The following is a 25,485-nucleotide window of genomic DNA, read 5'->3' as shown; positions in this document are numbered from 1 at the left end:
TGGGAGAGCCTCAGAAAAACTAATCGACCTGTTTCTCATCTTCTTATTGATTTCTCATTCTCTTGGACTTTTTCAGTGTTCTGTCTGTCCAGGCTGTATCTTTAAGATGCCTAAAGTCAAACTGAATGGGGTCAGCCGTTTAGAGTGACTTCAAGTGAAAATGTCCCAGTCTAACAAAATGGTCAGATTGCCACAAGGGCTGTCTCCCTTTGGTCTTTTCCATGTTTTCTTTATTTTTATTTTTTTCCAGTTAAGATCCTTAGTTAGAACGGTGGCAGCGGATCTTCCTAAATCCTCTCTTAAAAATAGACAGAGCAACTAGATAGCAAAAACAGAAACCTGTGGACATTTACACCAAAACAAAATGACAAAGTTTCCCCTCAAATACCAACGTGCAAGCCACTGGAAACACAGAACAGAAGAACTCCAAAATAAGCAGTCAGCACTCAGTGGGAAGTACAGCGGGCCGAGGTACTAACTGCAGGAGACACTGGGCCCCTTCAATTGCACAGGGATGCACAAGGATAAAATGAGGAGGCATGTAGGCACTCGGGAATCCAACCTGTCTTCACTCTTAAAAGTGACCTATACTGAGAAGAAAGTCTGTGGGCCAGAATTACAATTGAGCAGGACAAAGACAGTAGAGATGAAAGAGAGAGAAGATCCAGAAAAAATTGGGGACGGAGAACAGAACCAGGACATCTGAAAAAACAAGCCGACACACTTGTAACATATATGAAAACAACCTAAGCGGGGGCTCCATGAAATTTTAAAATCTATCCTGAACCAAACTTTCTTCTAAAAATACAGGAATATTAACTCACATAAATTTAAGCAATGGAAAAGTTCAAGGTCAAAGTCCATGCAAAGTTTCTAAGGAAAAGAAAGAATAAGGAACAAATTAACCTCTCAAAAAGGCACGCGTGTAAAGCACACATTAACTAAAACCTACTCTTTCAAGCCAGGCTAATGTATGTTAATAAAATTATAGGAGATACATAAGAATATATCAAATAGTATTAGAAAAACTCAGAAATTCAAGGACTATTAGAAATAAAGGGAGAAATTATTTTAGAAAAAACTAAATTATAATGAATGAAGTCAACAAGTAATGTTTCAAGAGAAATAAAATGTGAAAGGCAGAAATTTTTAAAATAAAACTGAAATAAAGAACAAGATTAAAAAGATGCAAATGGCTTTCCTTTCACCATGGTGGCTGCAGCCATGAGTATGCTCAGACTTCAGAAAAGGTTTGAATCCAGTGTCCTTCGCTGTGGCACACAGAAGGTCTGGCTGGACCCAACGAGACGAACGGCATCGCCAATGCCAACCCCTATCAGCAGATTTGGGAGCTGATTAAAGACGTGCTGGTCACCCGGAAGCCTGAGTTCGATGCCAGAAAAACACCTCAGCCCACAGGAAGGGCAGGGATATGGGCAGAGGTAAGCAAAAGGGTACTGCCAGCGCTCCAATGCCTGAGACAGTAACCTGGATGAGGAGGAAGAGAAATCTTCGCCGACAGCTCAGAAGACCATGAACCTAAGAAGACAGACGACCACATGTATCACAGCCTGTGTCTGACAGTGAAAGGTAACGTGTTAAGAAACAACCGATTCTCATAGAACACATCCACAAGCTGAAGGCAGACAAGGCTCACAAGAAACTTCTTGATGACCAGGTAGTTCTAAGTCCAAGGAAGCCACAAGCACCGGGAAGAGTGGCTCCAGGCCAAGAAGGAGGAAATCATCAAGAGTCTGTCCAAGGAAGAAGAGACCAAGAAATAAAGCTCCACCATGCTTACCTGTACATAGTGGCCTGTACTGAAACTCAGTTCTTCTAGCCATTTTCCAGTGCATAGATCGATCGCTCAATAAAATAGCCTTCATCTGCATAAAAATGGATGTAAATGAAAGTAACAAATAGTAAAGACAGGCAAAGAAGATCCAACGTACAAATAAAAGGAGCCCCTGAAAAAGAAAGCCAAAGCAAAGGAACAGAGCAAATGCTAAGAACTATTATTCATGAAAACAGAAATGCAAACCACAGAATGAAAGATCTCTCTGTACCTGAGGACATCAATTCCAACTGACCAACACCATGACATAGTCTAATAAAAGTACCAGACTTTAAAGTAATGGGGGAAAAAAATCCTTTTTTTCATCTATGCAACAAAAAATGGTCATCTAAGCAACAAAAAAAAATGGCTTATAATGGGGAAAAAATTAGAATATCATCACACTTTTCAACAGCAACATTTTATACCAGAAGTAAATGGCATGATATATTTCAAATGCCCAAGGACAGGAAATAAGATCCAAAGATTTTATGCCCAGCCAGATTTATTTTCAAATACACAAGACACAAACTTATAAATATGTAGGAACTCAGGATATTTGCCCCATGAGCCCCTCCTGAAGAATCTACTAAGAAGGAGCTGTATGTAGACAACCAAAAATGACCAGAGAGACTGGAACACAAGTGCTGGTGGGAACATTCAGTCTATACTTACTTTTAAAACTCAGTGCGGGCTACGAGGGAGTGAGTGTAATGGGTAATGGGGATGTGCTCTGACAAGGTGAACATAACACAACCATCAAAAATGGGGGAGGAAGAATTAGCACACACACATGAAAATTTAACCGTTTTTAGTTATCGTAGGTGGTATTGAATGCATTGGCTTTGTTATAAGATTGTGTGTATAATGTAATGTGGGATCAAACAAATGAGAAATTCTATGATAGCCTATGATGCCTTGTGTCCTTGGAGACTAATATTCTCCCTGGATAGGATGGAGATGACAGATGGAATATGAAAGTTCAATAAAAACGTAGAATCCTGAATATGAACTGGAAATTCCTGAATTAGCATGCACACACGCACACTCACACCTTCACACACCTGTGTGATGGCAGGGTCACTGCACCTCCTGCCCTGGCAGGTAGCAGCATCACTGGCCTCAGTTTCTCCCAGTGGTGCCATCTGCCCTGTGCTAAGCGTTTGTACCGTCAGTGTTCTCTAATCTCGCCGACAATCTTCCCTGAGTGTAACTGTTTATCTCACAGATTGTAGGAAAACTTTGTTTGTCCTCAAAGCCTTATTCAGCCTTCTTTTTCCTTTTTTCTTGTCTATAGAATCTCCTCCTGGCACATGTTTCCTCACCCTTCCTTAATCTAAGAAGTTCGGTCCTCTTGGCAGAGCTGTGCCACACAGAGGCTACTTCAGTCCCATTCTTGGCTCCCCATCTTGAGATCTGATGCAGAGGAGCAGCCAGCTGGAAGAGAGCTTTCATGTCTGGGCAGTCATTTAACTATTGATTGCTGGCTCCCCTGCCCATTTCTGATTCTGGCACAGACCACCCGAGGCTGCGGGGACACTTCTCCAGCCTGGCACTGTGGCCTTCCCAAAGTAGGGGAGCCTTTCCTGACCAGCTAACTAGAGGGAGGCTGGACAGTTCCCACCTGCCTCTGGAAAGTGCCCTGTTCTTAGTGCTCTCCTTCCTGCATGCCTCCAGGGCACAGGGCTGACGCCCACTGCTCAACGACCAGCTGACCAGCTCTCTCTCCCAGGCTGGGAAAAGTCTCCTCCTTCCCACCTTCTGAAGGATGCTTGTCCTTTATGTAAGATGTCTGTGCCTCAGTTTCCACAGTTGTGAGGAAAAGAAGAGCTACTGCCTCATTAAATTGCTGTGAATGTTTAATGAGTTAGGAGATGGGGCCCGTGAGGCGTGCTTGGCGCAGAGCTAGCTGTTGTCCCTGCCGTTGCTGGCAGTGGTGGTCTCTCCCGGCCTTGGGTGGGCTCGGGTTTGCCAGTAAAGGGCTTGTGACTTCTTGAGCCTCTATGTGCTTCCTTCTCTGTCCATGTCACAGAAGCATGAAGCACCGAGAGGGCTGGCCACTGTTTAAGAGGGAGATAAAGGAAGACCAAAAACAAACTAACAATCGCCTAAATGATCCAGCCCGCTCATGGTCCAGTAACTGCATTTGGGGGGAACATGACCCAGGCCACTGTCAGTCTCCCATTCTCCTTGGCTTTCAGAGCCTGCCCTACAGAGGGGAAGACTCAACAGGTTCCCAAAGAGCTCACCTTCGAAGGTGTGACTTACGTATTTACGTATGAAAACATCAGGAGCTCGGGAATGTATAAATGGGACAAAAAGGTATCCTGGGGCCGCTCTCTGTTGACTCATTCTGGAAGCCAGGCAGCCTGTGTCCAACTTAAGTCTCATAAACAAGTCAGTGCCCCTGGGCTGCAATCATCTCGCATGTGCCACAGTCCACACAGTTAGAAGACGGTGCCATGTGTAGTCGTCATAGTCCCTGGGGGAGGGCCAGGGACATCCTTGTGCTGGGGGAGGGGAGGCCCGACGACCAACAAGCATCATCTCTTCTTGGGGCCACCTGTGTCCTCCCACCCCTTTTCTTTGAGTAACTTATTTAAGAAGCTAGCAGTGTTTTTTATAAATTGTTTATATGCAATCTCTTTTTAATGCTGTGTGAGGTAGAAGGAAATCTTAGAGGCTGATTCCACCTTTATTTCTCAATTTTTTTTTTCTTATGATTTTTTAACTGTGCTTTGTATGTTCCTTTCTCTTCCATTTCATACTCACTCTTTAGTGGGCGAGGGCCGCTGTAACTAGTCCCACGTACTGAGGGGCTTGCACTGCAAAAATGTTGTCTCACAGCTCTAGAGGCCGAAAGTCCACGGTCAAGGTGTCGGCAGGATTGGCTCCTTCTGCAGGCGCTGAGGCAACGTCTGTTCCCTTGCTGCAGCCCCAGAACTCCTTCCCGCTGGCCCTCTCCTCTCTCCTGCTGCCTGGACCCATCAGTCCTCCCAGCCCGGACGCCCAGCTGCCCTCAGGCTCCGGTGGCCTACACTGACCTCATCATTTCGTCCCTCCTCTTGTCCCTTGGTGGTTTGTTGGCAGTCCTCGGCATGTGCAAATGGCCCCTTATTAAAGGACTACCCACCTTGATGACCTCCGCTTAACAGCAGCAACCCTCGTTTCAAATAAGGTGACATTCTGAGATGCTGGGGGTGAGGACTTCACCCAGGGATTTAAAGGGGACGCCATCCACCCTATAACACCGCCTCTGCTCCTTTTCCTTCCGTTGCTCTAGACCTCCTGGCCCTTTTTCACACCCTCTGTCTCAAGTACCTTTCCAGCCGCCATGTCCCTCTTCCCTCCCTCGTGGAAGAGCTGGTGGCGCAGGGAATGCTGAAGTTTCTGAGTTCTGACCGAGTAGATGGAACAGGCTGGTGGCATCCATGTTCTGCAGGAACAAACCATAGTAACGTGCTTTCAGAATGAATCTCGTCGCGTGGCAAACAACCCGGACTAGTTGTGTCCTTCACTCCGTCGGAACCGACACCCATTAATTCAACCTAATCTAGTTTGTGTAAACAAAATCTGTTCGGTTCCAGCAGATACAGTGCATTGGATATTAATATGGAGTTACTTAAGCAGGGAAACGGGAATCACTTTCACATCACCTCTAATGTCATGTTTACCGCAATAAGCGCTGGATTTAACGGTGTCTACAGGACCTCTTCCTACTCTCAGTGAAGGCGAAATTAACCACTGTTCTATTTATTACCTGCTCATTAAAAAGCGTGGGGGTTGGAAGCCATAGCAGAAGCTGTCATTATCTGTCATTCTCCCCACCAGTACCCACTGCCCTTGCCAAGGACGGCCTTTTTCACGTGGAGGCTTTGAAAGGCCGCCCTCCACAACGGAACAGTCATCGTACCTGGGTTTTAATTCGTTTTCTTCGCATTTCAAAATGCTTTAAAGCTTTCAATATTTTCAGTATGTCATACACATACACATGTGTATTTTTTTGCAGTATTTTTGTACACACATAAATGTATTTGTCGTACAAATATAGCATCAAAAGCTCGGCAAGCTCCATACTTGTTATAGGAAGAAAGAGTCAGGGAAAAAATAAACGATCATTAAATATTTTTACTCCAGAATCAGGTAGAAAAAAAGAGAGAACCTTATGAGCACGGAAAGGTCCCTCCTCTTGACAAATGGAGACAGCCAAACTAATTTTCGTGGTGACCTTATCTAAATTAGTTAGAAAATAACCCTTCAGATTTATGACTAGTTACAATTAAGCCCTTTGATGCCTTCTAATTAAACCTGCAAAGATTTATTTCCGTATTACTCCTTTGGTGATCCTTTAAAAATGATAAAAATGTAAATGAATATGACCCTCAAAAAGAGAAGCTTCTATTTATCCTAAATTAGACTCATATCCGTCCTTTCCAATGACTGCATTTAGGTTCAGCTTTACACCACTCCAATGCAGATATCACATCACGAGCTTAAATCCTTTATTTTTGAAGTTTGTGTAAATGTTAGACAGAATCTCTTGGAATACAAATTCAACAGAAAACTTCTGTCTTGGAGTCTTATCTGTATGTCCCTCATTTCAGAATGTTGGCCCACTTCACACACGCAATATTCAAAGGGTGTTTTCAGAACCACGATGGGGTTCGTATGCTTCTCAGCACACTTACTACAGTACGTACTTACTGTACTTACTACTTACCACACTCAGCCCACTTGCTGCACCAGCACAGCAGTACTTTCGTGACTGCAGTTGTTCTTCAAGCCTTTCTCTGAGGAAAGATGTGTTCTTCTTCTGACCCTCCTCATGCCACTATATTTGCTCAGAAATGTTTAATTCATTCTGTGTTAAATTTGCAAGTGCCAAAATCATGCAGCTCAGACCAACATAGTTTCCCACTCATTTGTCCTCTGTTTCCTTTCTCCCAGGTGAGTACAGCTACCTGGGAACCACTCTTCGCCAGGTAGCCATAGAACCCATGCCTTCCCTGCTGGATGTCAGACAGCTCATCGCCCTGTACGGGATCTTGCCACTAGGTAAAGGCTTCATGTGCCCTGCTGTGCCTTTTCTAGAATGAGGGGTGCTCCACCGGCTGCTTTGACAGTGTCTTCCTGTGTCGTCAGCATGCACTGAGGCTTAACTCTTCCCACCAGGAATTTTGAGTGAAGCTAGTTTGCTGGCCATAGCGAACCCCAGAGCACCCCGAAAGGCACTCCCCCGGGAGCACCTCTGAGCGCCTGCTTCACATTCTTGGCGGAAGTTTCTGTCGACAATCATCTGAAGAGATAACAGCCCAAGGGGCACCTGCAATTAAAATTTCCCAGATTAGACAAAGAGCTAAGGTCGCATCTTGCCTCTTACACACAGGCTTCTGCTACTAGGTCCTTAAACGAACCCGCCCTTTGGGAGTCAGTGATCGTGTGTTTCATGCATCGAAGGAATCGAGGCTGTGCGGTTTTCACTGAAGTCCACTTTTAACTGCCAAATGAGATTCAGTCTCGACCTTTCAGACGCTGGGACTGGAGCTCTGCGGTATGCTGAGAGGTGCTGGAGAGGCAGGCTCTCTGACAGAGACAGCTGCTCCTCTCACTCACTCTTGCTTTTATTTTTTGTGACTTTAATATGTCTGACCTGTGTCAGCGGAGGCAGAGGAGGGAACTCCAGCCAGCCTGTGCTCTGACAACAGTTCTGAAATAGATATCCCTCCTTGTTTAATTTGCTTCACAATGAGATAGGAAGAGTTTGGACACTTAGAATATTCTTCTACTTGGACTTAACACGTTGTGTACGGCAGGGTTTAAATCCCTCGTGAAGATTCTCGTGATCCGTACGCAACGTGTTAAGTAAGTACTTGACCGACTAACAAGAATTAGTCCATTCCTCTCTTAGTAAATTGAGGTAGTAAGTAAAGAAGTAGTAAACTTGGGGTTGACATAAATAATATACTGTGTTTCCCTGAAAATAAGACCTAGCCGGACCATCAGCTCTAATATGTCTTTTGGAGCAAAAATTTATAAGACCCGGTCTTATTTTAATATAATATAGACCGGGTCTTATATAAGATAATATAGGACACAGTCTTACATAAGATAATATAAGACCGGGTCTTATATTAATTTTTGCTCCAAAAGACGCATTAGAGCTGGTGGTCCAGGTAGGTCTTATTTTCGGAAAAACACAGTATACAGAGAACATAAACAAATAGCTAGTACTCTGGGGCTCCACATAATTTGGGATCAACACAAGAAATACATAATATCTCTGGGTCCGTGTAAATTACAAAATGAATAGATTGGCTCCTCAGATGTCGTCACAGTGTAACTAACAGAAGGCAATGGAGCTGAGAAGAGCAGGAGCTGACACGTTTCTAAGGAAACGAGGAAACGCCTAACAAGTCAGGGTGTGGTGTGTTTGCCTCCTGGGCACATGGATAGAAGGTGATGTATGTCGTTTTCCAAGCTGCTTGAAGGCATCAGGAGAAGGGTGCTCAAGAAGCACCCGGCCTGGACCCTCCTTTTGTCAACGAGGAACCCCAAGTCCCTTTGGGCTGCTGACCTCCCCAGGCCCCAGAGCAGGCAGGCGTTTGTTTTCATGACCAGTGTGCATGTTTGCAATGCACAACCAAGACGGACAGAGAAATCATTTAAATTTCATACATTACAGAAAAGAATGTGTTTCTTGGCCCCGATTGTTCAGGTCACCACTGCCAGGACTAACCAACTGGTCCACTGGGCAGAGGGCACTGAGGACACGTCAAGGCCACTCTCCACCCCAGCCAGGTGACACAGTCTCCGTTGGCCTTAGCCTGGGCTCCAAGGACAAGGTCTGAGCTTTCAGGACGCCCTGGATGATAGCGGAATGCCCAGGAAGCATCTGGTCAGCGTCCACTCTCCTTCCCGGAAATGCTCCTGTGCCCCGGAGCCCTGGAGGGAGAAAAGGAAGGGAGGAGGGCATTTACGAAGCAGAAACAGCTTGCAGGGAGTTTTACGTAAATTGTTTCGTTTCCCAGCAGAACCCATCAGGTGGACCTTGAACCCGCTTTTCCAGATGAGTAAGCCTTTCAGAGTCCAAGGTTAGGAAGGGGCAGAGCTGGGCTTAGGACAGGGACCTCCTTGTGACGCTAATCCTCCGAAAATTGAAAAGCCTGGAAATTTACTCTCTTAGTCATTCTACATATTTTTTTAAAACTGCCACTGGAAGTTGAGACGGGCAGGAAGAGCCATGGACACTGTGGCGGGTGTGTCCCCATCAGCGCCCTTGCCCCTCCCCCACCAGCTGTCCAGAGGTCAGAGAGGCCCCGGGTGCAGACACCTTCCCAGACCACCCTCTTTACATCTCTGAGCAACGTTGGTGACCGCCGCCTTCTTTCTGGAAAATCACTGCCCTGGAGTAAACGCACACCTCCTCCTGGGTCTCCCCCACCCTTGGCCCCTCCCTTCTGCTACCCCCTCCCCTGATTCTGTCTGTCCTCGCCTCCCTCCACCCTTCTCAGGGACCTCTCCCCACCTCCTGGCTTCAGTCAGCACCTTGGGCAAATCTGCAACCCCGACCTCCTTCCAGGGACCCCTACAGCTGATGTTAGTCTCCCTCCCCACCTCCTCGCTGTCCGCTGCCAGTCAGCATTACCTGCCACTCCCCCAGGACCCCTGCCTGATGCCCCACACCAGGCCAGCCGTCACTGTGCCCTCCTCACTTGGAACCTTCTCAGAAGTCCCCTTCATGGCATGTTCCAACTCTGCCTGCTCTTCAGAGGCCAGCTCCAAGGCTGCCGCCTATGGGAAGTCCAACCTGGACCACCCCCACCTCACCGCCCCCCCACTGAGCCCCAAGTTGGATTTAGTTTCTTCTCTGAACTCTGTGGCTCATGGGTCTTAGCACTATTTGCCTCCCATTCTAGTGATACCCACTCAGGGTTAGGTCCTCTCCTGCCACAAACTCCTTACAGCAATTCCTGACTCTTCACATTGGAGCCCTGATGGCCCCCGAGCAGGGCCAGGGACAGAGCAGCCCTCGCTCGGGACCCAGGTATTGACTAGGAGACCCACTGAATGGCGGCGCTCTCCTGTCATGACAAATAGGGTCTCCTTTATCCCGCACTCACCACAGGATTTCATTTCCTTTGAAAGAGAACTTGCTCCAAACTGTGTTACACGTTTATGTGGAATACGTTAGGTAACCATGAAAACTGTTCCTGATTATTTGGTAAATTCCCAATATCTTCTCAATTACACAAGAAAGAAAAGAAGACGAGCACAGCACTCACTGTCATCGTGATGTAGTCACAGCTGCTCAGGAAGCGCCCAGGCGTTGACCAAAAGCAAACCAACGTGCTCGAGGATGTTCTGATCACAGCACCTCCCAGGACTTAATTCCGCCAACTTTGTATAGAATTACTTAGCCCCACCCTATGCTCCACTTGTGTTCAGGACAATGGAAGACGCCAGAGCCCAAGTCGCCATCTGGGCTCCAAGGAGATGGACAATGAGTGACAGTGAGCAGGACGATGGACCTCTGAGTCACTTCATTAGCAAGTGTCAGGTTGACTCTGCCCTACTGACAGCTGGAAAGAGGGCAGAGGAGGGAAGTGCCGCGCCTGCCACAGATCTTGGCTTTTCCCTTCCTTTCCTAAGAATCGCTAAAGGACACTTCTCAGCCCTCCTTCCCACCCACCTCCACATTCTCTTCTCAAGCTTCCAAACGATGTAATGCTGCTGCTGACAAGCAGACAAATCCCATCTCTCCTCCCAAAATATGCCAGAGGTAAGTTATTGCAGGAATGTTCTTTAAAATTATGAGTTTGGGGAAAATTCCAGGGTGAGGGGTGGAGGAGAAGCAACGTGTTGAACACCCAAGGAGACCCTCTGGCTCCACCACAAGCCCTGACCTACAAATCAAAGTGTCGCAGAGCCAGCGGAGCCGAGAGGCGTGCTTCTGGCTAAAAGTGCTCCCGACGCATTCATCACTGTTGCAGAAACGGGGGTCACGCGGTGGAGTCGTGGCCCTGAGGAATCCTAGTCTAAGAGCCGCTGCCTCTGGCTTTTTCAGGTTCCGCAGCAGTGCACGAGAAAGCCCCTTTGGTGAGGTCCCTGCTGCTGGCCGGGCCGTCGGGGGTCGGGAAGAAAATGCTGGTCCATGCCATCTGCACCGAAACGGGCGCCAACCTCTTCGACTTGTCCGCGGCTAACATCGCCGGGAAGTACCCGGGCAAAAGCGGCCTCCAAATGATGCTACATGTGGTCCTCAAGGTAGTTATGATGGTTCCTGGGGCCGTTCTCCTCCCTTTCAGGTTCCATTTTCATGTCCTGTAGTTCATCTTCTTAAGCCAGCGAGCACAGGCCCTGGTGGGTAACTTCCTAGGCTGGCACGAGCATCCCTCTTCGACGTCCCCGTTGCGTCCTCCTGCACATTTTTAGTCACTGCATCTGGCTGAGCATCGCGTGATTCGAAATAGCTTCTGTCTTTGCATAAACACTGTGCCATGCACACCAGCCTCCTTGTGCCACAGGAAGCCTTTCTGAAATGCTCGCACATCTCGTTGGAAACTCAATCCACAGTGTCTTCTTTTCCGCCCACCTCCCTTCACTAACAGCATCAGACATTTGCACTGGGGAATAGATAGGCTCACGAGGTGTGCGTTGCCGAGCTGTGGTCCCTCTGCACACCAGCTCCTCACACAGGTCATAGGGAGAACCCCAGGAAGTTAAGCCAACTGCGGTGATGCAAACGCTCATTTTATCGCCGGTCCAGAGGGCAGGGTTCCTAAAAGACCCATTCACCACCCAGCTCTGTGATCTCAGATAAGCCCTCATCTCCCTGGGTCTTTGTTCTATCATCCCCAAAAATGAACGAGTCAGCGCAAGTGATACTGAGGCGATCTGTCAGCCCAAAAATCAGTGATTCTCTGATACAGTTTAGATATAAATGATGATGGTGATAGATAGGAGATAGATAGATAGATAGATAGATAGATAGATAGATAGATAGATAGATAGATAGACAGACACAATATACAAGGGTGACCAACTTTTAAATCATTTTGATACAGAATATTTCTATGTAATATCAAAACCACAGGATTTCATTTTTATTTGGCCGAGCACCTTGGGGTTGGCGTTATGCTGTCCGGTTCACATTTAGTTGCTAGAATGCCAGGTAAGCCAGCCTCGACTACGTCAAAGCGTCCATGTAGCAAGGACTGTTGGCAGCAGATCCCAGCGCTGTGTCTCCTTTCGCGGGCTCTAAAGCACGGGACCAGCTTGTCATACACAGTTGCTCAAAGGAATCGCTCCTTTCTCGCACCATCCTAACAGCCACAATGACAAAGGAGGGCGGTGGGGTTCCTTCCCCGAACCACATGACCCCAACACTGCGGTGAGGTAGGACATTGCCAGCTCGCCTTGTCTCCCTTGCTTGTCCTGAAGGAATCCATGGAGAGAGACTTTTGAAGAGCTAGGAGGTGGGAGCAGAGGAAGGTGGGTAGGGAATAAAAAAGGCCATTAATCTATTTAACAGAGTATTTCACAAGGACCCAGTAATCCACAACCTTCTGTTGTGACATTGAACTTTCCCGACAGCCAGGTGAAGGGTTCATCGTCATCCCAACAAACAGAGAAAGAAACGGGCTCTAGAGGTTAAGCAACTTGCCCAAGGCCACCAAGGTCAAGTGGCTGAGCTGGGATCCAAACCTGGGTTCTTCTCTTCTTTATCTTCCTGCACCATTTTTATTAAGGCAAAAAAATATATACAATGACATGCACAGATCTTAAGTACATATTTTAAGTGTGAGCTTTTGAAAAATGCACACAACTGTGTAACCACCATTTTCATGTGCTTTTTGGTCCCTTGCATGACTTTTCTTTCTTAGTGTCTGTTCCAGTCATTTGCCTAGTTTTCACTGGACTGTTGGTCTTGGGGTTACAAGGGTTCTTCATGAATTCTGGATGCAGCTTCTTTGTCGGACGTGTGAATTGCAAACGTTGTCTCACCTTCTGGGACTTGGTTTTTTCATTGTTTCATTTTTCTTTGTTTACTTGTCCTATCAACTGCTCAAAGACAATGTTAAAACTCCAACCGGGATTGTGGAATTTTATGTTTCTCCTATTAGTTGTGTCAGTTTTGCTCCTCATGTGTTGAAGCCCTGTTGCGAGAGGCGTCACATGTAGGATGTTACATCTTCCTAGAGGGTGGTTTTGTCACTAGCAAATGTCCCTTTTTGTCTTGAAGTCTACCTAACCTTCTATGATTAGAGCCACGTCAGCTTCCTTCCGACTGTGACTTTCTATGTCTTTGTAGTGAAAGTGCATTTCTTCCATGTTTCCCCGAAAATAAGACCTAGCCAGACAATCAGCTCTAATGCATCTTTTGGAGCAAAAATTAACATAAGACCCAGTATTATATTATATATTATATTATATTATTATATTATATTATATTAGACCTGGTTTTATATTATATTAAAATAAGACTGGGTCTTATATTAAGTTTTGCTCCAAAAGATGCATTAGAGCTGATGGTCCAGCTAGGTCTTATTTTCAGGGAAACACGGTTGTAGATGGGACATAGTTGAGTCTTGCTTTCTTATTCAATCTGACAAATATGCCACTTAATTGGAGCGTTTGCTTTGTTTACATTAAATGCAGTTAATCATATGGTTGAGTTAGGGCTGCCATTTGCTGTTTGTTCTCTATTTGTCCCATTTCCTTTTTTTCCTTCTTTTCCTCCTTTCCTGTCTTCTTTTGGGTTAACTCAGTACTTTTTTAGTGTTTTATCTGAATTCCTCTATTTTTTTAGCAATGCCTCTTTCTTAGTTTTTAGTGATTGCTCTTCAGATTACAATAGTCATTTTTAGTTTATCACAGTGTACATAGGGTTAATATTGTACTATTTGACATAAAATGTGAAACTTACAGCAATATAATCCAAGTATTACCCCTTCTCCTTTATGGTTTTATCATACATTTTACATCTAAAAATGCTACAAACAGCACAATAGAGTGTTATTACTTTTGCATTAAATAATAGTTTGTCTTTTAAAGACTTTAAGAGGGGAGAAATTTGCATTTTACTCTTAGTCACACATTTTCCATTTTCACTATTCTTTATTCCTTTCTGTTGATCCAACTTTCCACTTGGTGTCATTTCTCTTTTAGCTGAAGAACATCCTTTCATATTTATTTTAGTGCAGGTCTGCTGGCAGCAAATTTTCTTAGCTTTCATTTTATTTATTTCAAAATGTCTTTACAGGCCCTCCATTTTTTGAAGGACAGTTTTGCTGGATATAGAATTATTGGTTGACATATGTTTCCTTCAGCCCTTTAAAGATGTTATTCCATTTTGTGAGGCACAAAGCATTTAAGTCGTTTTCCTGGGTTGCAATGCTGCGATGTGAGCCCTCCCAGCCTGTGTCCAGAGCTGGATACCTACATTATCCAGCTCTTCCTGAAGTTGGGCTGAATTAAACCTGTCTTCTCCCACTCACCAAATGGCTCAGTGCTTCTGGTGTGGTTATGGGACAGAGCCCACGACATGACCGGGAAATTATTTGTTTCTGCTGCTAAGAGGTATTTTCTTGATATCAGATAAGCTATCCTTGCATTTATGAGAATCATTGCAAACTGACATTACGTGGTGTCAGATTGCCAGGTATCAGATTACCAAAATGTGGAACAGCACATTTACTCACCAAGGCTACTCCATGGCAAAGTGCCTGACACACACCTCATTCAACTTCACCCTTACTGTGTAAATAACTGATTAATGAAAGACCCAGAGGCCCAGGAGTGGGAGTCATTCAATTAAAAATTGTGTTCAGTGATGCCACTGTGCCCCAGTGTGAGTGACAGACAGAGCAGTTATCTGCATTGCAAAGAAGTATTTGCTTTTAATTAACCAAAGGAATGCGGGATGTTAGATCTGTGGCAGGAAGGCAGCATGCGTTCCTGTGTTACATAAGCTATACAACGGGGCTGAGGCTAGAGTGTGGCGTTTGCTGGAGAAGGTGAATAACAGAAGGCCTGATTACTCCTCGTCTCGTACAAAATTCCTATTACTGAGTTAATCTCCAGAGAGTAAATATTGCGACAGTCAGGGAACTGCTCCTAAGTTCGAGCTGGTGGTATTGCTTCACCCCCAGCACCCTGCATCCGTGAAAACACACTAGGCAAGACGAGTTTCTGATTTGTTTCACAACCGCAAATTCAAATCCATTTTATCATTGTCTCTGGAGGGTTCCTTTATTTACATACAATAACTTTAATGGAATAACAATCTGGCTGAGGGAGGCTCCTTTAAGAAATATTTACTGTACACATTTAAGAAATGTACACATTTACTGTACAAGTAAACAACTATTATTTAAAACTCTCCTTTCTACTGCAGCTCTATGTGGAAAAGATTGTACTTCTCTTTAGAGAGGAACTGTTAGAAGTATAGTCATCTAACCCATTAAGAAATAGGATAAATGATTAATGTTGAATACATATTTCATGGACAGAAAGTCACCACACACCACAGGCCCCGGCCTCCTCAGGTTTGCATGACAGTAAATCAGGGACAGACGAGCAGGAAGGACTCTCCTTGACCTCTGGCCGAGTCCAGCCCATGCTGAGGAGTTCCACACACACTTTCCTGATGAGGCAGGAATTAGTGTCTCTGTTTACAAACAAGAAGACTGAGGCTCAGGGTACTTAATTTGACCAAAAAATACAAATGAACTAAGGGGCTGGCATCTGATTTAAGCCTCAGTCTGTCTCTAAAGCAGCCCGCTAGCCCCCAGCTGGCCTCCAAGGCAGTGCAGGCTGCCTCCCTGGGTCTACGTGTCAGCTTGGGCATTTCATTTCAGCATGAGGAGGTGCAGGAGCTGGAAGGTCCTGAGTTCTGCGGGCTCACTTGGCAGGACCCCACTTCTTCCTGAGCTGTCCTCCCCTGACCCTCCAGACCTCCCATGAGAAGGCCAGGGGGAGCCCAGGAACAGAGGCCAGAGCAGACAATTTCTTTTTTTTTTTTTAATTTTATTAGGGAACAGTGTGTTTCTCCAGGGCCCATCAGCTCCAAGTCATTGTCCTTCAATCTAGTTGTGGAGGGCGCAGCTCAGCTCCAAGTCTAGTTGCCATTCTCAATCTTCAGTTGCAGGGGGCACAGCCCACCATCCCACGTGGGAATTGAACCGGCAACCTTGTTGTTGAGAGCTCGTGCTCTGACCGACTGAGCCATCCAGCCGCCCCCAGGGCAGACAATTTCTGACCCTGTGCTCTGAGTCTCGGAAGGCATGTTCTCTCTGCCCCTGTGTTCCTTGCATCTGCCCTTTCTTTCTGTGCACATAGTCTGGCCACTGAGGGCTAGAACTGGAGTGAGGCCTGGGAGAACACACTAAGGGGGCTGCCCAGCCAGTGTCAGCTATAGGCCATACTGGCCTGTGATTCTGGACAAAGGGAGGCCGTGACTTAGGTCCTACCTTGGTGCCACCCACCTGGGGCCCTGCACTGGGCTCACGGCCAATGGCCCATGGTAGCCTGCCAAGGGATCTTGCCCAGATGTGCTAGTGTCAACAGCGGGGCCAGGAGTCAGGCACGGGGAGCACAGCCAATTATGTTTCTGTAGCGCATACTCCTACTCCTGGCTCATAACCCAAAAAAAAACAGTGTTGCTACTCATGGGTGATTAAAAAAAAATAATAATAAAAAATAATAAATAAAAAAAGATGTATAATAATGTAATTAATACATTAGTGTCACCTTACAAGGTGAAATTCAATAAGGATAAAGCAAAGACAAACACCTGACCCAAAAAACAGAGCTGCTGTAGTGAGAGAGAGGGGGAGGGAGCAGAGGGCAGAGGGGAGGTGAAGGGACGGGAGAGCAGGAGAAGGGAGGGGAGGGGAGGGAAGAAGAAAAAGGAGAGGAGGGGAGGGAAGAGGCAGAAGGGAGGGAAGAGGAGGGGAGAAGGGACAGGAGAGGAGGGGAGAGAAACAGGGAGGGGAGCGGAGGGGAGAGGAGGGGGAGCAGGAGAGAGTAGCAGGCTTTATCCACTTGAGTGCAGCCTCAGGCGTGAAAGTAAAGGAAGGTAGAGTCTGGTGACCACAAGTCCTGAGTGGGCATGCTGTCAGAAAGCCAGGTCACCTTCCACTGTGTCATGGAGACAGTTTCAGGTCGACGAAGGGAGCACACAATAGACATCAAAACCTTTTTTTTTTTTTTTTAATAATACAGCCTATATTTTAGAGTGGGTTTAGGCTCACAGCAGAATTGAGCAGCCATACGGTGTTCACACCCCCACTGAGACAGGTGGGCTCTGCAGGGAGGAGAGCCCCAGGCGGTGGGTGGGTCAGGCCCTGTCTGTCAGGAAGGGATGTGAAAGCACTCTGTGGGCCATCAATCACCAGAAATGCGGAGTGCATCCGCTGTTGTGCTGTGCTGGGGAAGTAGGGACGCGCCTGGGACCAGGGTCAATGCCACAGGAGTTAACGAATGTTTAACCAACTTGGAAACACTTCGTGGAGGGAGGCCTTCAGTGTGGCTGACGTGCCCCGTGCAGGTTAAGTATGGCCTTGCACCCAGGCATTGCCCCTGTGCTTCCCAAAGGGGGCGCGGTTGGTGCAGTGTGGCCCAAGTGTGGTGGGGGGTGGGCTGGGGAAGAGAAGGGCTTTCGGAGCGAAGCTCAGTGCTTTGTAAGCCTGCGCCTGTCACTTTGCAGACACCTTCCCCTTGAGTACAGTAATAGTATCCGTGTGTTTCTGTTACTAGTGCTGGTTCCCTCCAACACCTGTCAGTCCACCAACTGCACCTGCACCCCAGCCCCCTTCTGCTCCTCTCCTCTGCCTCAATTTACCTTCCTTTCCATACAGAGTCGGGGCTCCTGGCTCTTAGTCATTTGTGGTTTATCCCAACTAACACCCAGTCAGGACTTGAAGTAACTTCCACAACAGTCTCAGAAAAGATAATGCAAGGAAATAGAAATTTAAAATATCATTTTAAAATAGTGGAAGTACAGACTAAAATGTCTCCACATGTTACATATTTAAACAGGATCCCAGTGACTATAGTCCAGGAAAGTAAGCCCCCCGCACCCCAGCAATAGCCCACACCCCTGCACCTCCTCCGCAGCGTGACCGCGCCTCCCACTCAGACACAGGAAGCCCCACACTCTGCAGGCAGCGACTATGTCTCTCCACTCTCAAAATCCCCCTGCCTCACACCAGGGAGCCTGACACATCACAGATGCTCAGCAAATATGTGTGGGATGGAGGATGGCTGGATGGACGATGGACGGACGGACAGACGGACGGATGGATAATGGATGGATCCAAACAGATGGATGGTCCTTTTCAGTTTGGTAAACTGAGACACAACTACTGAAAAAAGCAGCTAGTTTTTTCCTGGGTTCTCTATGGCAAGCAAAATAGGGCCCTTTCAGAAAGAACTTCCAGAGGTCGTTTGGGCAGATCTTACTAGCCAAACACAAACAGGTTTTCATTGCTGAGCCTTTATACCCTAACCCAAGGGGATCTAATTCTGATGGGGAGTGTTCGACAGCGTTTCTTTGGAGAGTACAAAAGATCAAATTCATAAAACTTCCATGGGTGGAGAAGTCTTTGATTGTTTGACAGAGCTTCCCAGAATCTGAAAAAGCACGTTTTGGTAGAAATTCGTCTTTATTCCAGAATTGACACAAAATTGAAACCTGTAGTGACATTTGATAGGACTGAAGAGCCCTCTACTGGCAGTTGAAGTAAACTGTCCCACGTACCTTCTGAAAAGTTCAATTTGAATTAATTACATTTAATTGCCCATGACCTCAAACTATCTGTGGGTAATTTAAATGAAGCCTTTTCATTGCTAAATGAAAACCTAAAAGAGCAAAGGATACCATTTTTCATCAACAAATTGGCAGAGTTTTTTGTTCATAGTCGTCGAGGAGAAGAATGGAAAAATAGATCCACTTTTTTATGGCTGGAGAGTGTTAACAACCTGCAGGAGGGCAGGTTGGTGACACGTGTAAAAACATGTCCCAGCAGTGTCACATCTGGCATCATTACAAGGCAATGACCACTCACGTGCCCAAAGCATTCTTCATCTAAGCCTGGTTGATTCGGGAAGAAGGCGGAAAACGTCCTCCTCAGTTCCTTCGGTCCTTCTTGGGGGGAGAGGCTTTCCGCCAGGGAGGGTCCAGTTCCTCTCTTCTCTGTGTGGAACTGAGCAAGGTCACCAGGTGTCCTCACCCAGCCCTCCACTAAGGAAGGTGAGACACTGCCTCTCAGAAGGACAAGACAATGATGATTTTAGAGTTCATCCTGCCGGAATGAAAGGTGACAGAGCAGGGTACGGGTCAGGGGGACGAGGTGCTGGCGAGCAGTCATCTTGTCTACCTTGGTAACATGGCAGTGTGCGGCCTGGTTACAGGGTACGCCTGCGGGTGCAGGGCAGACCTGGGTCTCACTCCCGACTCCATCACTTCTTGGTGCTGGTGGGCATGTTACTTCCCCCCTCTCTGCCTCCGTGACCTCATCTGTGAAAGGGGAGAAGGTGTGGTATGTGCTTGGCACAGCACGTGGCACGTGGCAGGTGAGGGTGGTAGTTTGTGACGTCAAGGCACTTTGCAAAGGGCTGTTTCCTGTGTTGTGATCGTCAAAGAAGTCGCCTGGGATTGTGTGTTTCATTCGATAATAACTGAGCCCTTCCCAACCACGTGACCACCAAAGTCCTGCAAACAGCCCTGTGTGTGCCAAAGCAGGTGACTGTCCTGGGAACGGAATTTCTTCCCAGGTGCCGTTAGGATACAGGAAGTGTGGAATTCCCCCACCAGCTCGGAAAGAGCTTGCAGTTCAGAGAACAATCGTCAACTTTTGCATTCAATGGAATGCTGTGACCAGGTTTTCAACACCACTTTAAATCAGGTGCTAGAAATAAGACCATGGGTTTCAAAATTATCCCAAACCAATAAGATTCCTATGTTCCCAGTCCATCTATGTGACTTACTTTGTTAGAAAGAGAACAGGAACCCTACGCTGCTAGGTCCTCACATCTGCAGTTCCCATTAAGAAAAGCTGGACTGAGAAACCAGAGGCACACAAATAAAAACTACGGAAAATTCATGAAAAATCAAATGGACATAGGAGAGTTGGGGCCTGGGGCCTCGGCCAGCGCAGGCATCTGCCCAAACAGGAGGCCGCTATTTGCGTGAAAATTGCTTTTCCGTTGGTTTCGGTTGTAAAACTAAGATTTTTTTAAAAGGGACCGGAAAGAATAAGATTTTTTTTTTTCTCTCTTATAAGAAAGTATCTTATTTCTAAGGGACTTAAAGCCTTTCATGTGTGGGATCTCATTTTCTTATTTTCTTTGGGGGCGGGAAGTAGGGAAGCTTCTGACCTGGACTCATAATAGCTTTTAGGGGAGCAGTGGGTCCTGGGAGCTGCCCCTCGGACGCCGAGCTGTTTCCTTCTGGCTGCCGTGGGCAGACCCATTGGAAAGCAGGCGGGGGCTTAAAGTAAGGAGCCGGGAGGACGGACGAACTGATGGAGCTGAAGGAGATCAGGGTGGGATGGACAGACTTCGGGACTGACAGGTGTGGGGAGCTGAGGTGGGGCGGCCACTGAGGTCGCGGCTGGAGTCAGGGAAGGAGCCTGTGGAGGTGCCGTACTTCCAGCACAGACTTGGCAGCCATCAGCCAGCCTGGCCCTGCACCCTGCTTCTGTCACTTTCTAGCTGTGTGACCTTGGATGGGTCCCTTAACACTTTTCAGCCTCATTTTCCCCGTCTGCAAACAGGGTTTGATCAGGTAGTGAGAGGGTGAATGAGTTATTGCTGGAGGACCCGCTGGGTCCATGCTGGCTCTGACCGGTGTGTGACGCTGTACGTGCCTGCGACACTGCTGCCTGCTAGCTGCTGTTATTATTAGCACACAACGTCCCGCCCGCCCAGGGTCCTGGGCTTAAAACCTGCACTTCTGAATTCTTCAACTCTGTGGCTCTGGGTCTAACACACAGTGCCTGCCAAACAGGGGTTGGCTACTGCTGCTTTTCTCTCTCTCTCTCTCTCTAAACGCCCTGACGTGTTTGGGCTGTGAACGCAGACAGCCCGGTGTCAGACCAGCAGCAGCATCGAGTCCAATCCACCTTTGCCTTTGAACGCGCCTAATCTGCTTGGCTTGGCACACAGAGCTGGGAGACAGACGCGGCCCGTGCTCCTAGTCACTTTTCCATCGTTCATTAAATGTCTGCCTTGGTTTAACATCATGCCTGCTGCCTTAATGATGTTTTAAGAAATATAAAAATAGGAGTACATAACGCCATATTCGCTGTGGCTGGGGATGGCTTTTATCTGTCACAATTTTGCACAAAGCACAAATTGTTGCAAAAATACCCAAACTTTGCTATCATGGGGGCGCTTTGAAGAGATTGTGAGGCGCATGGCAATTATCCAGGGGCCCACAGTAAGTCCCAGAGCTGCCGCAAAGCCCTGCCCACCCTGGAGGGGCTCAGGGCCACCTTCTAGGTGAAACCTTGGCCACAAAGGCAGAGCCAAATGGAGGCAAACAAGTAGCATCACGGGGGCACTTGTGCTGAAACAGCCTCTCGCGTCATGAGCAAACCTGAGTAAACCTGGGAGCCGAGAGCAAGCTGAAATTAAAACTCATGGCTCAATAGTTTGCAGCAGAAAACCATTGGCTTATTTCAAGCCAAGCGGAGTCAGTGCTCGGGGTCCGAGAGCAGAGTGTGGGAGAGGAGTCCACACAGCACCCCAGCCTGCAGTGACGGAGGGTGTGCACTGGCACCCCACGAGGCCCCCCACCCCTCTAGCCGATATAGGGAGACTCGTGTTGGGGATCCACTGTGCACCCAAGAGGGGAAAGCGCTTATAACCAAGGCTCTTGCTTCTTGCAGGTGGCCCGGCAGCTCCAGCCATCTGTGGTGTGGATCGGAGACACAGAGAAAACCTTCTACAGAAAGGTTCCCAGCGCCGAGAGGATGGTGAGGGCCCCCCTGCCGTTCCTCAGTTTGCCTTTTCTTTCCTCCGAGGGGCACTTACCAGGGACTACCTCTGCTTTCGAGGGAGGAGGGAAATGAGACGCAAGCATCTCTCTCTGCCCAGAGTACTTGTCTGTATCTGAAAGGATCCAGTGGGCTGCTTTTATGAGGCATAATTCAGAAGAAAATGAAAGACTGTGTGGAAGGAGGGGGAGGGGAGCGTGAAACCCAAACATATGATTCAGAGGTGAGAGAGAAACACTTTAGAGAACTCTGCTCGGTTAAAGCAAATCGCACACACAGGAGTTATTATTAGGACTTCCTATTGTTCATAATAATAAACAGCAGAAAGCCTGAAATTTATGAACAAAGGCCGTCAATGGAACTGCTAAGTGTACCGCCTTGGGGTCTCTGGGGAGCCCTCTCTCAATTGCTTCCTTCCTTCTTTTCTCTCCTTTCAATGGTCCCCCTCCCCAGTACTTCCCCCCACAAATCACCAGCAAATTTCCCACCAGTTAAAAAAAAAATTGCAGATACACACGATTGTTATTCCACATCAATTTGCACCAAAGCAAATAGTGGTTAACTGTGAATTTCTGATTAAATTCATAAGGATTTTAATCACTTTTGATCCTTATGTATTATACATCATTTTAGCAGGTAGGGATGATTTGGATAAAGAATGAAAGCTCAGTCTTTTCTTCCCCAAATGAGCCTTGATTGCCCTGTCATTTTAGAAACTCTTAAGAGGACTCATTTATTATTTAATCTGGGAATCTAGTACTTAGCTCCCCCTGCTGGCGAAGCTGCTACTTTTTTTTTTTTTTTTAAAGTCCGCCCAGATCCTAACTTGAAGGCAGGAATTACTAGGAACCAGATTGTAAATCTAAAGAGAAATGAAGGACGGTGTTTAATCCAAAGTGTCACACACCTGATGTCATCGGGAGCTTTGTCTCATGAATGGGCAAGGGCTACTCGCTCTCCCACTGGACAGCGGCCTGGGGAGTAGGAGGGAAGTGGGCAGTGGGAACGCAGAAAACATGGGCTCTGGGCCTGCTCTGCCATTCACTCAGCTGGCTGTGTGTCCTTGAACAAGTAACTGAACCTCTCTGAGCCTCTACCTCCTTACCTAGCTCATTAGAGGGCTCCTGAAGGATCAGCCTCCAAGCTCATGAAGCCCCCTCCCATTCTCCCCATGAGCGCGTTGAGCTGTCAGCAGTGACAGCTGTCTGTTCTTCTGCACCCCTGAGTTCATCGTGAGAATAAGAGGAATGCGTCATGCTCATTTATAAGACAGGAGCACCGGGTAAGGGCTGACGGGCTGTTGAGGGCAAGCTGACGGCGGGAATGAAAGACGGGTTCAGTAGACACCCCCGTAAAGGGAGTCGGCGTGAAGGGGCAGGCAGCCAGCAGAGGGGAGGGATGGACCAAATTTCCAGGCCGCTCACCTGCATAGGCCTGTTGTTGCTGAGCCCGAGATTCTTTCCCAGCACAGATACAGTCTCTGACTGGTTTTATTCCTGTAGAAAATGAAGGCCCTGGACAAATCGGACATTTATTCTGTCCTCTTCTGCATTACAAGAGTCTGTCCCTCAGGCAGATGAATTGCCCTGAAGCCCACAGACCACGCCCTGGGGTGAACCCCAAAAGGCCTGATGAATATGAGCAGGACCCCCAAACATCCACAAGGCCGGCAGGGCCTGAGGCAGACAGGTGTGTGTGCCGCAAGCAGCAGTGCCAGGTGCAGCTCCAGCACCCCAGCAGAAGCAAAGCACAGTGAGGACAGAACCACAGCGTGTGTGTCCTCCAGTGACACGTGGGAACACGGTCCCCTCTCACCTTTACCTGCTGGGCCCGCCCCTCGGCCCTTCCTGGGCCAGCTCTGCTCTCCTTCCCAGCCCCCAGCCTCTGACTTCTGCCCTTAGCCAAGTCCCCAGGGCCTGGGGCAGCCATGCGCACTGACCACCCACATGCTGACGGTGACCACCCAACACCAAGGGCAGCAGCTGCATCGCAGAGGACCTAGGAGGCTCCTTGTTGCATCAGTCGGCCACCTGGGACCCCGTGTCCCAGCCTCTGTCCCAAGTCTCCCCTGACCCCAAAGGCACTGACGCACAAAGAAGAATGTCCACCTGCAGAGAAACCGGGAGGCTGCCATGTCCCCACCCCACCCCCAGAGCCACAGCACACACAGCACCCCGGTGGCCGCCCACTGGATTGGGGGATTCCAGAACAACACTTGAAAAGCAGTCTCACCCGCAGTGACTGACTGCAGCCTGGGTGCCTCGACCTTCAAGTGAAGGCCCCTCAGAGGTCAAATGTGCGAGGCTCCGCCAGGCCCAAGCAGGGAGATGGGAGAAAGCCAGGCAGTGGCCAGGAAAAGGAGGCCCCCGGGGCACTGTGTGTGTCGGGGGGCACCCAGCAGCCCTGGGATGGAGGCGGCCTTCCCCTGTTTTGTAGAAGAGGACAAAGGCTCCAAAAAGGCGCCCAGCACTGAGGTAGCGCGGGGACCCAGACCCAGGTCTGTCTGAGTGCAGAGGCCGGGCCCTTCTCCCCACCTGGGACAACACCTGAGCGCCAGCACCTGGCTTCCCATCCGTCCACTCGCCATCCTTCCTCACCTGCAGTGCCACTCAGCCACATCCTGTAAACTGCCCACGGGGCCCTGTCATCCTGGAGAACGCCAGCGCGCCTCACCACACCCAGGCCCCTCCCTTTGTCCTCAACACCCTCAAGAAGTCCTCCCCTAGACTTTGAGAACGGCTCGGGCACCTGCCCAGGTGGACACCTGGCCGGTGCCCCTTCCCTCCTGCTCCTAGGAGCAGAGCCGTCCTCTCCACTCTCTGCGGCTAAAACGTATTCGGTCAGTTGTTTGTGGACGAGGTGAGCGAAGGCGGTGAAGAATGAGGCACAGCCGTCTGCGGCTGCATTTTCTGCACCATTACCCCTCGTTACTTCATCTAGCAGGAGCCGTCACTGGGGGGCCTCCATGAGGGACTCGCTGGCTTTGTGGAGCTGACTGCAGAAAAGCAAATTGAAATTGCTGCGTGGATGCTAGGCACTAATTTGAAACTGCCCACGATAATGAGGTTGTGCGGGGCTGGCAGGCCCAGCAGTAGGGGCCGTGGCCGTGGAGGGTGCCACGTGACAGTGGGATGTTGGCCGGCGTGATGGATGAGCGCCAGGGTCTCGTGCATAATGGATGCGGCTCTGAACTGGAGTGCAGGGCAGTGCCGACTGCATGGACTCACCTTTCATTTCCGTGCCCTCCTAATGGGACCGCACCTCACCTTCGGCGAGGATGTCACTCTGGACACGGCCCAGGACCAACATTTGTTATCTAAACAGGCTAATTAAGCTCAGATGTTCCTGCCATTACAGGACAGGTAGCAGTATCATCTCCCGCCTCAGAGCAGGCAGGACCACCACCATCGCCATGGCAACAAGGCTGCCGGGAAGGGGCTCAGGCCACACAAGCGTGTCTGCCCCACAGAGGGGCAGTCTCCAGCCTCGCCAGGACCCTGAGATCAGTTCTTCCAGCAGCCCTTGGGCAGCTCCTGTGTGCACCCCCGCCCCCACGTCCTACTGCCCTGCCACCTGCCCTGTTCTCCATCAAACTTCTTTAATAAACAGTCCATTCCCACCATCCCAACTCACCCCTCAACCTGCCAT

General features: G+C 48.3%; 1 protein-coding gene and 1 pseudogene across 1 annotated transcript in view; both read left to right on the top strand.

Moving 5' to 3' along the window:
• The window catches only part of DRC11 (dynein regulatory complex subunit 11), a 136,211-nt gene that overhangs the window by 94,487 nt on the left and 16,239 nt on the right, over positions 1-25,485 (top strand). Inside the window, exons 14-16 of the mRNA XM_019740868.3 lie at positions 6,782-6,889; positions 10,899-11,098; positions 21,730-21,816. Coding sequence (XP_019596427.3) covers positions 6,782-6,889; positions 10,899-11,098; positions 21,730-21,816 — 395 coding nt within the window. The remainder of the gene's footprint in view (positions 1-6,781; positions 6,890-10,898; positions 11,099-21,729; positions 21,817-25,485) is intronic.
• On the top strand, positions 1,225-2,788 carry LOC109452145 (large ribosomal subunit protein eL19 pseudogene; annotated as a pseudogene).

The sequence above is a fragment of the Rhinolophus sinicus genome, chromosome 17, assembly GCF_057876585.1.
Source record: "Rhinolophus sinicus isolate RSI-liver-muscle chromosome 17, RSI-T2T, whole genome shotgun sequence".
In the NCBI taxonomy this organism is placed as follows: domain Eukaryota; kingdom Metazoa; phylum Chordata; class Mammalia; order Chiroptera; family Rhinolophidae; genus Rhinolophus; species Rhinolophus sinicus.
The sequence above is the reverse complement of the archived record's forward strand: the minus strand, read 5'-3'. Positions and strand labels throughout refer to the sequence as shown.